At 43.2% G+C, this 15,423-nt stretch overlaps 1 protein-coding gene across 1 annotated transcript in view; it reads right to left on the bottom strand.

The window, feature by feature from the left end:
• Window positions 1-15,423, bottom strand: part of CD6 (CD6 molecule) — a 50,283-nt gene that overhangs the window by 15,669 nt on the left and 19,191 nt on the right. Inside the window, exons 2-3 of the mRNA XM_044425807.1 lie at window positions 8,007-8,081; window positions 1,931-2,239 (exon numbers count right to left, since the gene is read on the bottom strand). Of these exons, the coding sequence (XP_044281742.1) occupies window positions 1,931-2,239; window positions 8,007-8,081 (384 nt within the window). The remainder of the gene's footprint in view (window positions 1-1,930; window positions 2,240-8,006; window positions 8,082-15,423) is intronic.

Raw genomic sequence — 15,423 nt, 5'->3', positions numbered from 1 at the left:
TTTGTTTCCTTCTTTTATACTCGCATCTCCCCTCCTTATTTGATCATCAAAGCAGGGCCAGCCTTACTATGGAGCAGCACTAATTGGTCTCACTGGCAACAGATGCCTTTCCCCTGCCTCAATCTCCTTTTTTGTTGTCCTTGTTAGTTGCGAAGTCGCATCTGACCAGTGCGACCCCATGGACAACTCTCCTCCAGGCCCTCCTGTCCTCCACCATCCCCTGGAGTCCACTCAAGCTCACACCAACTGCCTCAGTGACTCCATCCAGCCACCTCATCCTCTGCCATCCCCTTCTTCTTTTGCCATCTATTGTTCTCAGAATTAGACTCTTCTCCAGGGAGTCCTTCCTTATGTTGCTTAAAAATGAGCTCCCGTTGAGAGTACAGGGGTGGTAGTTTGACTCTTCACTTCAGGTAGGAAATACAAGTATAATGGCACTTTAGTGTCATTGAGGAAAAACAGCGGGTAGCATAGGTGTGCCTACCATAAATTACGATCATGAGCTTTCAAGGGGAGAGCTTACAGAAAGCATGTTAAAATGTAAAATCTTCCTGCTCTTGCCCAACTCTGACTCCATGGTCATCATGAGGTGTCATGTTACATCTCTCAAGTGAAATACATGTCAAACATTCTGAACACATGAATATCAAAATACCGGCACTGCTTTCTCATCTCTGGGGCCTTCAGAAACATGATGTTTATTTCACAAATAATTCTTGGAATTGCTCTAAAGGAGGTTCTCATTCATCCCAGATATATTTGTTACAACAACCCTGAGAGCTTGGGGAGGTGATATTTCCCTTGAGCTGGGCTTGTGTTGCGACTGAAATATATGTCAAGTGGGATTTCTGTTTACGGCTTCCCTTACCCAGCCTTGTCCAAGAGAAGGGATACGTTTTTACCACACTGCTGTCAGAAAATATCCAAACTGGGCATGCAGAGAAGAGCAGCTGTCCAGAGACAGACTGCATTAGGATAGTTATGGGATCTGCTACACACAACCGTGTTCTGTACAAGCAGTTGACTGCTCCACCAGGATTGGAGTATAGAGGAAGAGAATGTAAGATTGAAAGTAGATTTTGCTTTTTCTTCTGACCTATTTCAATGAGGAGGAAACAGCCCAGTTTCTTCTTGGGCTCACATCATCTGCTACTCTAAATGTACAGAAAAGCTGTCAGTCTTCAAAGACAGAAGAGTAGAAAACTACATTTCTTTTCTCACTGAAGTAGTCCAGACAAGAAAGTCCACTAACTCCAGCTGCACTGCCATGATTTCCCCCTCTTGAACTCTCAAGTAGGAATGGGTGATTCTGTCAATTTCAGTTTTGCTCATTTTCTCATTTTACCCAGCCTGAGTTTGTTTTGGACTATTTCTGTGTTAGTTTGCAAAAGCAGCCAAAATGTCTGCATTAAAATGTGCACATATTTGCTCATGCTTTCTTCTAATGCATGCATTTTGGAATGCAATTTTTCAGTATGCACACTTTTTGCAAGTAGTTTTCCCCTTGTATAATGAACTTTTGTGCATACTTCCCTTAATGTATCCATTTTTGTGCATTTTTTGAGTTGGGCATTGCAACACAAAATTCTAAACAGCATAGATTTTGGTGCAAAACGGTAATTCCATTTCATGTAAAGGTTTGGGAGGTATGAATTGGGTAAGTTTGTATCAAAATTTGGACTGAATGGATTTTTCATCTACTGCATTTCTCAGTCTGATGGGGCCTCCAAGATTTAGCATGGCAATAAGCGGCAAATCTAGCTACTGGGATTTGTTCATTGGCCACTGAAAATTTATCCTCTCAGGCTTAGGGACTTGGCCATCCCAGAATATACCACTACCAGTAGACCTATATTCCCCCAACTGTAGTAATTTGTAGTAGAGAAGGCTGCAGTGCAAGCAAAAAATAGCTGTGCTTCATCAAACAGACCTGAGCATATCACACCAGCATCTTCCTTGTGTCCACAGTCTTGGTTCTCCTCCGAAGGGCAGTTCCATAAATAAGACTCATTCCCCAGACATTTCACTTCATCCAAATGAATGGGGCCAGTTCCCTTCTGGAAATGAGAGGCATTCACAGCCTGAATGGCCCAGCCGCAGCCTAGCTGCTGACACACAACTTCAGCATCAGCCAGGTCCCAGTTGTCATCGCACACAGTACCCCAAGCACCATTATATTCAAGCTCCACTCTGCCAGAACAGCTGCTTCCTCCGTCCATCAAACGCAGCCTCCAGGGTTCTGGGGAAAAGAAGTAGATAAGGGACGAATCACAGGCTATGATGTGGCAGAATTTAAAAATATATATAAGAAGGACAGATATAGCTGTTAATAAGTATTTACTGCACCTGGTGTTCATTATTTACAACTGGATTTGAACCACTAGGTAACACTTATATGCAGTGCTTTTTTTGTAAGAAAAAAGGTGCCGGAACTCACATCTTGTTAATCTTTTATTTAAAAAATTATATATTCAGTTCTTAACATAAATTTAATTTATTGTATTTAAGGCAAATGTTCATAGTAAATTCCAAAGTTTTGTCCATTCTCATCCGACAAATCTTCTCGACTCCTTCCCTGCTGTTAGTATCTATGTGTTCTGTCATTGTACCTGTTAATATTGTATCTGTTAATATTCTGGCCTTTTTATTAGCAGGACCGGTGGTTGAGAAGTAATTAGTAATTTTTTTCATTTTTAAATTTGGGGTCACATTTTTACACTAAAAATTAAAAAAAAGATTTTCAATTCACCAACTTTTTAAAAAATAAATTATTTACCTTTCACATGTAGTCAATCACTGTACACACACCCACACACATCAGTTGTGTAACAAAACATAACGGTCGCCGCCCGCAGTAAGCACTCAGCACATGACCACACAACCAATCACAAGCCACACAGTGCCACAAGTCGAGCAGCGCCATCACAGTCAGCGCAGACAAAGTACGCATGCATCGGACTCAACACACAAGCAGCTCGCCTGCACCATTTTAATGATTTTGCCGCCGACCTGCTACGCTCCTCAGGGCGATTCAAATCCATGTGGACCAAACATCAAATTTACATTTAAATTTTAAAGTTACTTTTAAAACTTGGAAAATCCATCAAAAAAAGGTGCCAGAACTCTGTTCCGGTGCGTTCTAGGACAAAAAAAGCACTGCTTATATGACAGATGTATACAACTGATGATCTCCAGGAAAAATGGAAGAGTGCCATATAGAGCAGTCAAGCACTCTGAATGAGCACAGAAGCAAGACAGTGGGTGTCCCTTATTTTGACACCCCACCTTTCCTCACTACATAATAAAATCCCCTGACCTTACGCTCTGCAAGTCTCAAATGCTCTCACTTTATTTTTTAAAAATTAAATCTGGCCTTTATGAACACACACAAAATTGATGTATTGAGTAGCTACAGATATTCATCATTTGATGACTGGCCTGCCTGCATGAATCAGCCCTGAGAGATCTAACAACACAAACAGAATTTTCATTTTGCTTCATCTTTCAGTCACAGTGCTATTCCAACAAGGGAATTTGACATTTTTTGTTATTTCTGATCCATGCACACGGCAGAGTAAGATGGAGGCTGAGGCAGTGAATATAGTATACCACATAGGCTGCAGTTGGGGGAACACCATTTTGAGAGCTCCTGTATGTTAAAGAAATGACAGCAAACCAACTCCCTGCAAATGGAAAACCAGCACAGCAGCAGAATTCTAAACGCTACAACCTTTTGTCCTGATTTTATTTATTTGATTTATATACCACCTTTTTCTTTCTTTCTTTTTTAAGGACTAAAAGAGTCTTACATAATTCTCTTCTTCCTGCTCTCAGTCCTATCCCCACAACAACAGCCCTGTGAGGTAGGTTGGGCTGAGAGTCTGTGACTGACCCAAAGTCACCCAGCTAGCTCCATGGCTGAGCCGAGTAGAGACTAGAACCCAGATTGCCTGAGTTCCAGATCCTTAACCACTACACCATACTGGCTCTCTAATTTGTAGGAAGCTTTAAAAAATGGGGACACAGGCAAGAGTAGATCCCTGATTGAAGAATGAAGTGGCATGGCCAATTCTTCTGTGGAGATTCTGCTACACTTGTAGGCCCAGCCTCCATGAGGAGCAGCTTTTCCTGGTGCTGATTACAACTCACATCATCCTCAGCCACCATGCCCATGCTGTCTGGGGATGAAGCTGGCTGGTCAATGATGTGAGCTGTAGTTCAGCACATCAGGAGGGCACCAAGTTGGGGAAGGCTGATGTGGCAGAGTGAGGTTTCTCACCCACTCAGGCAACAGAAGTCTTAAAGTGGATTGTACCACCTCAGACAACAGGTGGAGAGAGTGACTGTGTGCCAAACATCCTGCCATTATAATTCAAACAAACCAGCCAATCAAGGCAAAATGTTCTATCTCAGCTCATTTCATGCTGGGCCACTTTTCTGATTGCAGAGAAGGTTATTTCAACTCTAGGAGAGCACAGGCATACGTTCTTCCCTGGCAATGTGAAATGGCACAGTCGCTTCTGCCCCTTCAGGAGTCTTCTACCTCATTATGGCTTCTTCCTGCTGCCTTTGTAGACCAGGCCTTAATGGCCAGAGTTCATATCATTTGCTTGCACGTGCAATTGAATCACCTTAAAGAGGTGTTCAGATACTGACGCTGTGAGTTTAAAGGAATCTTTAACTGACTGATCTCTCCACCCACTTGTTTTTGTCTGAGAGGCATGGTGGAAAAGAGGAGAGCATCTTGAGGCTCTGGGAGGAGGTGGCAACTTGTTTCTTGTGGGAACTGCATGCACACACTCACACCTTCATTTCCCCTCGGAAAGAAAATGAATTTTTAACACGCTCTAAGCAAAGACACCTGGCTATGTACTGGACGAGCACTCCCAAGCACAGAGGTGGAGTGTGTGTGTGGGGCCGGGGGGGGGGGCATTTTCTAACAAAGCTGCACACAGCTGGATTAACTGGTCAGTGGGACCTCCATGTGAAATAAGGTCCATTACAACCTCGTAAAGTTCCAAATGTCTCCAGTGATGCAAAAGGTTTGGGGACTGTTGATTCCTGTTGTTATTATATCCTGTAATAGACTTACTGCGAGTCCCTGAATGAGTGGCTTCCAAAACGCCCTGCCTTTGACCACCATGCTCAGCTCTTGTAACCTCAAGGTTGTGGCTTCCTTTATGGACTCAGACCATCTCATATTTGGTCTTCCTTGAAGCTAAGAGTAATCCGTAGCAAAATGGATCCTGCTAAGTGTCAACCCTGGCTTAAGCTGCTATAGAAATCCTCATATCCAGCCAGTGGGTCCAGGAAGAGGCTGCTTGAGAAAAAAACAACCACAACTCTGTTCAGTCCTCTGCCAGTGGGTGCAACACAAGCTGCCACCCACACAACTTCCTGACTCTTTGATGAAAATGTCACAGAGATGAGTGTGCACAGAGCTCAGGGTAACCTCAAAACCAGAGATGAGGCAAGCACCACTTACTAGGAAGAATCCCAGCAGGGTGCTTGGGCCACTTTTCACATAACCACTCACGTTCCTGGCTGCCCACCACTGGGCGCACCTAGAAATGCAGGTGCCGTTATTGGAGAACGCTGCCGTTATTGGAGAAGCAGGTCCAATTCCTTGGTAGCTGTGGGTGGATTGGTGCAATGCACAGAGTTTGAGAGCACTGTGGGTTGATTCCCTCAAAATCCACCCTCTCTGTATATGACATTTTAAACTAGATCTAAGAGCTTGCAACTCCACACTTTATGAGGTACCACTGTGTCTCAGGATGCTATCCATTCTACATGAATTGCACATGTTCTATTAACTCCTGGAATCAAGCACAGGGCAAAGCATTTGCCAGGCAAAATCTTCAACTCCCTCTGCTGCTGAAGAAGCCATTCACACCAAATATTGTTTCTGCAGCTCATGACAGATTGGGCTTTCACTCCGATATATCAGGTCTAGAGCTTAGTGATGACACATCTTTCATCTAAGCTAAGTGTTGTGACCACTTAGTTGTGACAGAGTTAGCATATTACTCTATTTTATAGTGCATTCAGTTACTACTTAATAGCTTTGGTTTTGTGAAGCTTACTTGACACTATTGACAGAAGCAAAGAGGCTTATGGGGATCTTTTCCTTGCAACCCAGTGTTTGCCCCTTCTTCTCGATGGCTCAGTTCTGGGTGATAACTCCTCACAGAGCATTTGGCTTCTATCTGACTTGCCAGCATTCTGCCCCTGTGGATCTGGGAGGACTGACAGATGGAGCAGTGTTGATTTGCTAGGAAAAGCTTCCAGGAGGCTTTTATTAAGCAATTGCCTCATGTCATGTGTGGAATTTTATGTGGGGTGTGGTTGGATTCAGATGATGTTTTTTTCCACTTGAAACCTTCCAGGTTTTCTTACGCCTCCCCCCCCCCCCCCCCGCCGACACCTGTTAAGGAGAAAGAAGAGAATAACCACACAATGCCCTTAAACTGATAGCAGTAAGAGGCTGCAATGCCAGCCGTTGAATATTATGTCTGCCTTCACCTGGAATGTCCGTGGAAATTTTCAGTTCTTATGTCCTGGAGCAACCCTGGTGCTGTCATTTGTTAACACCAGGCCCACATGAAGCCATAGCCAGGCGGTTGCTTTCCATGGTTGCGTGTGCTTTGTTGCTGCATGCAGGTCCTTAAACTACAGGAACTAGGATGGCCTTGTCCTTAGGACATTATCCTCTGCATATTAGAAAGCAAATAGCCACACAACTCTCGGCACAATTTTTTTCTGTCTAAACCTACATAGAGTTGTGCTCTTATAGACAAATGTCCAGGCACTGCCGTGTATACCAAATAATGTTGACAGAACTGTGAATTTCCACATGATTCTAAAACCTGCTGAGGCTCAGTATAGCCAGTCTTATCTTCAGTCACATCTGTGCTTTGTTTCTGGTGCCTCTTTTTCATACCTGTCACCTTTCAAGTCAACTTGCAGCTGCCCACGTTGCCTTTACAACCTTCTGGTGATAACTCTCCATGTGAAAGCACCACCGACCAAACAAAAAGCAATCCTGTGGCTTCAGTTGGGGGCATACCTTTGTACCTATCTGACTTTAGTGAGTGACTCAATTTAGAGCTTTAGATTTAGTAGGAGCACAGCAGAGCTGAGCAGCTGGAGGACGTGGATCCAAACTGAGCCCAGACCACCCTGTTGCCTGTCATCGCTCACAGTTTTGCTTCCCAAGAGCTGTGGGAGACCAGAGGTGGCTAGAAGGGAGCAGGGAACTTGAGTTCGAAGTGCATCACAGACATCTCTGGGGCACATTCTTGCTTCACACTGCATACTCAGGTGGGTTGCTTTGGACCAGGCTGGTGAAACTTCTGTGCATGAAGCTGGACTCTGTCTTGGAATCCTACTTAATGATCCAGAGTATGGTTCAGTCCAGCCTCATGTGAGTTTCTTTCTACTAGTGCAAGACTGGCTGCAAGATTGGCTGTGTCCTGCCCCTTTCAGCCATGTCTTTCCCCCATTGTCTCTTGAGAAATGGAGGGACACACAATCCAGCAGAACAGAAGTGAAGAATCTGCCCTCTCCCTTTCCTTGTAGCTGCCCCTTGCTCTGTGAGGAGGTCATGTGGCCAGAGGTATTTACTGACTGGAGGAACAGATAGCCTGATGCATGGATCTTTCAGGAGCAGCATCTCATTACAACCTTTCAAAATGCAAGTTGCATGGTAAGACAATTGGTCATGGATCCTGACACATGGTCATCACAAGAGAGCAGGACTCATCACATCATCACTCACACAAAAATGATCCTGTGCATATAATACAGAGTATGCCGCTTATACTGAATAAATACATAACAGACTAATTAAAAATAGGCCAATGAACTAGCTCTTATCTGGTCTGCTTGTGTGTACATTCCCTGAATTCTCCCCAAACAGCCTGCTAAAAATTGGCATTATATTCAGACCAGCTCATCCTAGAGGGCTGCTCCCCCAGCTGGAGCCTACCCTTCCGCATTCTTACCCGCAGTCGGCTCTGCAGTTGTGTTGCTTTCACTGCTGTTTCGGAAGGCAAGAGGCCCAGTAGGCTTCGTCTGGGCTGAAATAAAAACAGACCATACTGGAAGTTAATAATTGCTGATATTTGACTGCAGAACCACAAGACAGAGGGCACATCATCAGAGGGACAGCCCCCCACCCCCGCCACTTCCCTACCAGCCAAGGAATAGCCTTGGGTCATCCAGGTGGCTCAGCTGTACATAACCGAGCGCGGGTTAGAGCTCGAGAACTGGCTTGATGGGTAATCTGTGGGAGAAGGGTGCTTGCAGTATCAGCTTCTACAGTGGGGATATTTTTAGGTGCTCTTTTCTAGCTGGAGATCTACCTATTCAATATGGAATATCTGTTCTTATAAATATCAAAAGTTCAGCCCCTCTTGCATCCAACAAGCAGTAGAAAAGTCAAAGGGATAACATATAACACCACTGAGGAAGAGTTATTTATAGAAGTCTCATACAGATGGTGAGTTCCAAATATAAATCTAAAGAAATAGATAAGGCAAGAGATTTGGGAGATGAATGTCTTCTTAACTAGAGTGAAAATATTGACTCTTTTAGAAAGTACTGTTTTCATTCCTTTTCTAGCAATATTTTTAGTCCATTCTATGCTACTTGTTGATACTGTTTACATGAACTATGAACATTCTCTGTAAAAATGAAAGTGCAATGGGAGTGCACACTTATTCTCAATAATTTTCTCAACTTTTAAATTTCCCAATTTTCATTTTAAGGCTTTTAAAGTAGCGTACATGCCACAGTACTTCATCCCATTATGGTATTTTGCAGAACGCTTTTAATCAGAACTGTTTTTCAACATTTCTAGTTTACTCAGGCTATGTATTCGATGGGGAAAGCAACATTAAATACATCGTCATTACCCACTCCAAGCCGCCAAATTGTATGGATATGACTTACGAAGTTGCCTGATCTGCATGAAATACAGCTGTAGTTCCTGTGGTTAGTTGCATTCACAGCCTCCACAAAGGCAACTTTTCATTCTGGGTGTCTCTCCCAGTAGGACCCATTGTCCACAACACTTCACAAAATTAGAACCATATCTGCCTAAATCTCTACTCAGAAGAATGATTTCTGTACCATTAAGGCAACATGAATTAATTGGCAATGGCAAGAGGAATGAAGCTTAAGCTCAAGAAGAAGCCTTTATCTGGCCTTCGCACAACATAACATTGTACAACATTTGTAGGGCAACACTAAAGCCACAAAAAAGAATATATTCTGTGTTTCAGTGCAAAACAAGAAGCAAGTCAGGCCAGACCAAAGAATACCTGCTCCTGGAGGACCCATCAGTTTATTTATTTATTATATTTAAACCCCTCTTTTTTCCTTTCAAGGAACTCAAGGCAGCTCACACACTTCTCCTCTTCCCTGCCATCTTACCCAGCTGGCTCAAGAGGGCTGTTGGAGCAGTCCATTCTGCACCATTATTGGGGCAACTTATGTCTTTTGTGCATGAAGCAAGGCGGAAGATAAAAGAGTTTCAGGCTAAAGAGTTCATGCCCTTAGAACCTGAAGAGACCATCAACTCTCTTCTAGTTTTGTAACCTTTGTAAACCACTTTGGGTGTCTTGACTGGAAGATGTATTTAAATATAATAACCAAATAAATAAATATAAAGCAACATAGACTGTCCTGCTTTTCTGCTTTTTTGTAGGTGATTCTGTGGTCATCTTCAGTAGATTATATGGTAGAAAAAGGGCCTGAGGTAGAAGATGATGGGGCTTCTGTTCCTTTAATAGGACAAGGAGCCTTGTCCTTGGTTGTACTTGGACACCTTGTCAGCCTTCCCCAGCCTGGTGCCCTCCAGATGGGTTGGACTACAGCTCCGGGGACTTGTAATCCAACCAACCTATCTGGAGGGTTCCAGGGTGGAGATGTCTGGCCTCTGTGTGAGCCAGTGTGGTGCTGTAGTTAAGAGGAGAGGACTGGGACTCAGGCCATCTAGTCCCTGCTTGATCATGGAGCCCACTCAGTGACTTTGGGCCAGTCACAGACTCTGAGCCCAGCCTACCTCACAGGGCTGTTGTTTTGGGAATAAGACAGAGCAGGAGGAAGAGAATGATGTAAGCCGCTTTGAGTTTGTTGTAAGAAAAAGCACGATAGAAATCTAATACATAAAGAAATAAAACATGTAGCAGATTAAGCACCATCAGGTCCTTAGTTCTCGAGATGAACTTGCCACATATCAGAATCTTGTTCTTAGAGGTGTGCTGACTCTGAATTCAGAGCTGAATGGAGCTGAGGGTTACCTTCTTATTTACGCTAGTATCAGTGTGCACAGCCCAAAGTTGGATCAGGACCATGCAAAGACAGGGAGGAAATGGAGGAGAAACCTTCCCATCCAATGTGTGCTTTCCAGAATTCTCATCCCAGCCCCTACTCAGAGGGGTATTAAATACAGAGGTGCGGGGAGACTCCATTGATAGCAATAGGGTTTTTTCCCATGGGGAAAACTAAGGTATGCATATGCATGTGTGTGTGAGAGAGAGGGGGGGTGGGAGGAAGGGAGATTGACTTAGCCCTCCTCTCCCATTGTACAGAGTCCTTATTTGAATCAGGGCTGGGCACACTGGCACTTTTCATTTATTCTACACTAGACTTAATTATATAAATATATATTTAAAAACTAATACCCCACTACATGCTACACTGAGCCCCTTCCTTCTATAAGGAAGTGCTGTGGCGCTATTTATGCAAAATGCAATTACCACTGTTGGGGCACATGCTAATGACTATAGTGCCATAGCACAGTTTCCATAGTTTTGAAAACCAGATCTTGCCTCACACGCAAATGCAATTATGGGAGAGGGAGGAGAAGGTATGCAGGAGAAGAGTCCCTTCTTAAAAAACGGGTTTTTTCCCTTCAGGGTGTAGGTGTCATGGAGCAAAGGGGGGGAATGACAGTCCTGCCCTCTCACAGAAACCATGAGAAGGAAGATAGGAAAGAGGTGACAGCTTTGGTGCTCCTGTCCTTCCACCACCTATGGAGCAAAGTCAGAAGGATCAGTACCCCCATTTTCATCCACCCAAACCCAACTCAAAAAAGCAAGTACAGCCCTTCTCCCTTGCTGATCTTCCCAAGACTAAGTATCACTGAAGCCAATGCAATTCATTTCTGAGTAAGGCCAGTGAAGATAATATGCTTTGATGTGAAGATCATGTGTTCAGAGTTGCATTTTGACTCCTATCACCTAGTTGTTCCTTGAGGCAAAGAGATCCCAAACTGGGGAAAGAGCACTGCCTGTACTCTCCAGTTCACTGAGCAAGTAAGTGTGTGAGAGGCAACATAGAAACAGAGTGAGTCAGAAGGGTCTCCCGGGCCATCTAGTCTGACCCCCGGCTCCAGCCAGCTCTGCTTATGACATGCCCACCATGTGCATGTCCAGCCTATCCTTGAACACCCGCACCGATGGGGCCTCAACGACCTCTCATGGAAGCCCATTCCACACCCTCGGGGTCCTGACTGTCAGGAAGTGCTTCCTGGCATCCAAACGGAACCTTGACTCCCTGAGCTTTGCTCCGTTGGAACGCGTCCTGCCTTTCTCTGCAGGAGAGAACAGGTCTCTACCCATCTCCATGTGACATTGAACCTATGGGGAGGAAGGAGGACATGAGGGAGACCAGAAAACAGCTGAAGAAATTCCTTCTCCCACTTGCTGTTTTGCCAAACAAGATATAATGGCAGAAATAGTGCAAGGAGGACAGTTTGGGGTGAACCTCCCCTGACACACTAGCGAATCATGCATAGTGTAGTTTTTCCTGTCCTTAGCAAAATCTATAGTTGGTTCATGTATACTCCAGTTAGCTGTTGCTGCCATGCTAAAATGAATTGACAGAAAATCCCAGCTGTATGAACAGTACAATCCTACATGTCTACTCAGAGGAAATCCCACTGGGGCCAACTCCCAGGTAAGCCAGTATAGGATTGCAACTTAAAATTTAAGCTTGTTATACAGGCTGATTTTCAGATTCAAATCTGTAAATGCAAGCAAGGAAGAATGTAAACTATGCCACAAGAGAGGCAGTGCTTCTGTTTTTGCCTTTTTCCTTACGCTTGTACAGTTGAAGTGTGCTTGTAGCCAGCCACCTATGAAATCCATTTGATTCTGCGCAGATGGCCAGTTTTATCTCTCACTTGTGTGAATAACAAATCTAACTATTCAAGTCTTCTGAATACTGGTCAAAGTTCTCCAGGTCACAATGGAGTGCTAACTGAGAATTTTCTTCATGTTAACATTTGAACTCTGACCAAAAATACACAAGCAAACATGACCTGAAAACCATTAAAAATAACTGACATGAATCGAGTGGCATTCTTAATATTAAAATATGCAAGGAGCAATAAAATTGTGAATTTTGTTCTCAGTGCAGGCAAATGCATCATATTTGCTTCCACAGACAGCATGAGAACAATTCATTTTCAGTGCATAAGCCCAATCTTTTTCTTTTGTTTTGTTAATTTTTGAAAAGCTCAACAAAATACATTCATTAAAAAGAAAAAAGTTCGTTTTCAGTATCTCAAATATGCATCAACAAAGGCCAACTATCCAAATATATATCCATTTGAGAGTGGTGTCAATATGTTGCTAGGTCAAATGTTAAAGTGTCTTTAGGTTTTCAGTCCATTGCATTATCGGAAGTGAGACTACTGTACATCCTTCTAATTTTGTAATTTTAGTCCTTTAGCTGTCAAAAGGGCACCGAAAATCCATTTACACTGACAATGCCTTAAACAAAGGGTGTCCAACCCATGGCCCATGGTCTGCACGCAGCCCAAGAGGGCTACGGATGCGGCCCAACATAAAATCATAAACTTCAAACATTGAGATCTTTTTGCAATTTTTGGGTGACTTGAATGTGCAGTTCTCGACCATGAACTTTGCAAATGGCAATGTTGCACCGCAACATCCCATAAAATCAGTGCATGTTTGCTCTTGCTATGTGTACACACGGCGGTGGCAGGTATCACGAAAAAAATCTGCACAGACTTTTTTTGGCTTGTTGGCATTTGTTAGAGCATGTGTATTTAATGTGCAGCCCAAGACCATTTTTCTTCTTCTGATGCAGCCTAGAGGAGCCAAAAGGTTGGACACCCCTGCTTTAAACAAAAGTGCAATGTTAGGAATGTATGGTGCAAACTTTGTTACTTTCATCAAATTTATTCTGTTTTTTTCCAGCTTGGTTAGCATATTGTATTCATATTGGTAACAAAAAACAAAATTACCCCCCCCCCCGCATTCCCCACACAAAATCAGTTTTTTAAGGAATGAACCGATATTAAATTCTCCTAATAAGATGCTAGAACAATTAGGTTCTAATAAAATAATAGCACAATCAGCCCAGTAAGTGGTGACAGAGTTTTCTATTTTCTGTAGACCACAAGCAACATAATGGCTTTCTTACATAAAAGTTTTCATTTTCTGGGACGGGGCAAACTGATGGTCCTTCCCAGGGCCAAACTAACCTTTTACTTCTGCAACTGAAAGCTTCTCTCATTAGGGGAAGGAAACAGTGCAAGAGACATCCCCCCCTCCCCCCGTGCAGCACTTTGATCCCATTCTTGCTTCCCTGCAGCTGAAGTGGGAAGGAACAGGCAGGAAAGCCTCTTTGCTCTCATCCTTCTCCAAATTGCTCAGGCATCTCTGAACCCACACCACCGTCTTTCCAAATTCCTGTGAGTTATGTGGGATGGTACAGAAGTAGGCCTTGCTGAAGCCTCTTACGTGTATAGATCCCATGCACTAAAGCTATACATCCAGTCCTTCACATAGAAAGAGCCAAGCCCTGTACTTAGGAGGGCTGCTCCATTCTCAGAAAGCAGTTTGGAAGAGGCTGGAGTTAGATTTTGCCACGCACCCGAGTAGTTAGACTCCACAACAAATGTGCTGCCCACCTAGCAGAAAAGATGCCCCAGTTATGAAGTATGCATGCTGTGAGGCATACAAACACAGTAGATTCCCAACTACCCTGCCTCATGTGGCAGAAGGGCAGGCCGGATAACAAAAAAGCCGGATAGGCCGGAGTTCTATAAATGCTCACTTCCTACCCCACCCATACCATTAAAAACACCCTTTTTATACCAAAACACTTATTCATATTTTCTGACCTCTTAGTACAGGCCAGTACTTTATAAACGTTTGTTATGTACTGTACTGTACGTTTTAAAAATTTATTACAGAAAAAGGAAGTCCAAGGATAAAAATATTGTACACATTTTAAGATAAATTTTATAATGTCTAACTTAATTGCAGAAAACATAAAATCATGTACACTGTACAGTATGAATACATACACTTTTAAAATAAACAAAAACTTAACATAAAACATAGGCTTAATTCTTACAAAAATTATTTAAACTTATTTTACTGTTCATTGATAATTATTTTTTTAACTAGGCCGGATAGTACGGAGGCCAGATAGTCACGAGCCGGATAGTTGAGAGTCTACTGTACACGTGAAACAGAGCCTGTAAATTTCTGTATGTTTTTATGTACACACAAACATTTGGACAGAGATAAAGCATAAAACTGTGAATTGTCTCCAGTTTGTAAAACCCAGAGGCCTTGCCTGTTTCCTAAAGAGCAACTTTCTTACCATATTTTGATTAAAATCTGACAGGGCTGTTTTTGGTGTAGATAAAATTGCCTCCAGGCCCAGATCAGATCTATAATCCAGACTGAACCTGTGTTAGACAGTGGTTCTTTGTACCATTTCTTCAGCTTTTAGTCCTCTTTCCTAAGTTTTGCTCTGAACAGGGAAGGCAGGTGATCAGCCTCAAATTAGTTGCTACAAAATACTATCCCACTGCAGTCCTTCTATTTCACAAACACAGCCCCAGTTGGTAACTGCAGCTATGAATGCATTTGAGTTGAAGCTATATGAGTTTAATGAGATTTGGAGTTGGTCTCAGTGATGTTAAGGGAATCCTGTAAAGCAGCCTTTCCCAACAAGGTGCTCTAGAGATGTTTTCAGATCTACTTCTATCAGCCCTAATTAGGATGGCCAATGGTTGGAATGCTGGGAGCTGAAGTTACCTGAACATCTGGCAACTCTGTCAAAGATCCAGAATTAGCAAGAATATGAAGACAAAAATGGATTGGATTAGTTTATCTGAGTAGATTCCATCTGTGCAGCTAGGCTTTCAGTGGTTCTTAAAGGCCAGTTGATGTCTGAAGGGATGCGTCTTCCCACAAGTTTTTCCAAGCTCACATCCCAAGGAATGTGCTAGGTGGTTGTCTACAAAAAGCCAAGCAATGTGGCAGGGGTAAACTGCAGCACGGAGACTCAGACAAGAGAACCAGCTTAGGGCTACAAAAACCAGCTATAGGGCAATCAACCATCTGAGGGCTACAAAGGCCAAGTATC

Source organism: Varanus komodoensis, unplaced genomic scaffold, assembly GCF_004798865.1.
Source record: "Varanus komodoensis strain SLA01 unplaced genomic scaffold, ASM479886v1 scaffold16, whole genome shotgun sequence".
Classification (NCBI taxonomy): domain Eukaryota; kingdom Metazoa; phylum Chordata; class Lepidosauria; order Squamata; family Varanidae; genus Varanus; species Varanus komodoensis.
Note: the sequence above shows the minus strand (reverse complement) of the source record. Positions and strands in the feature narration are given on the sequence as shown.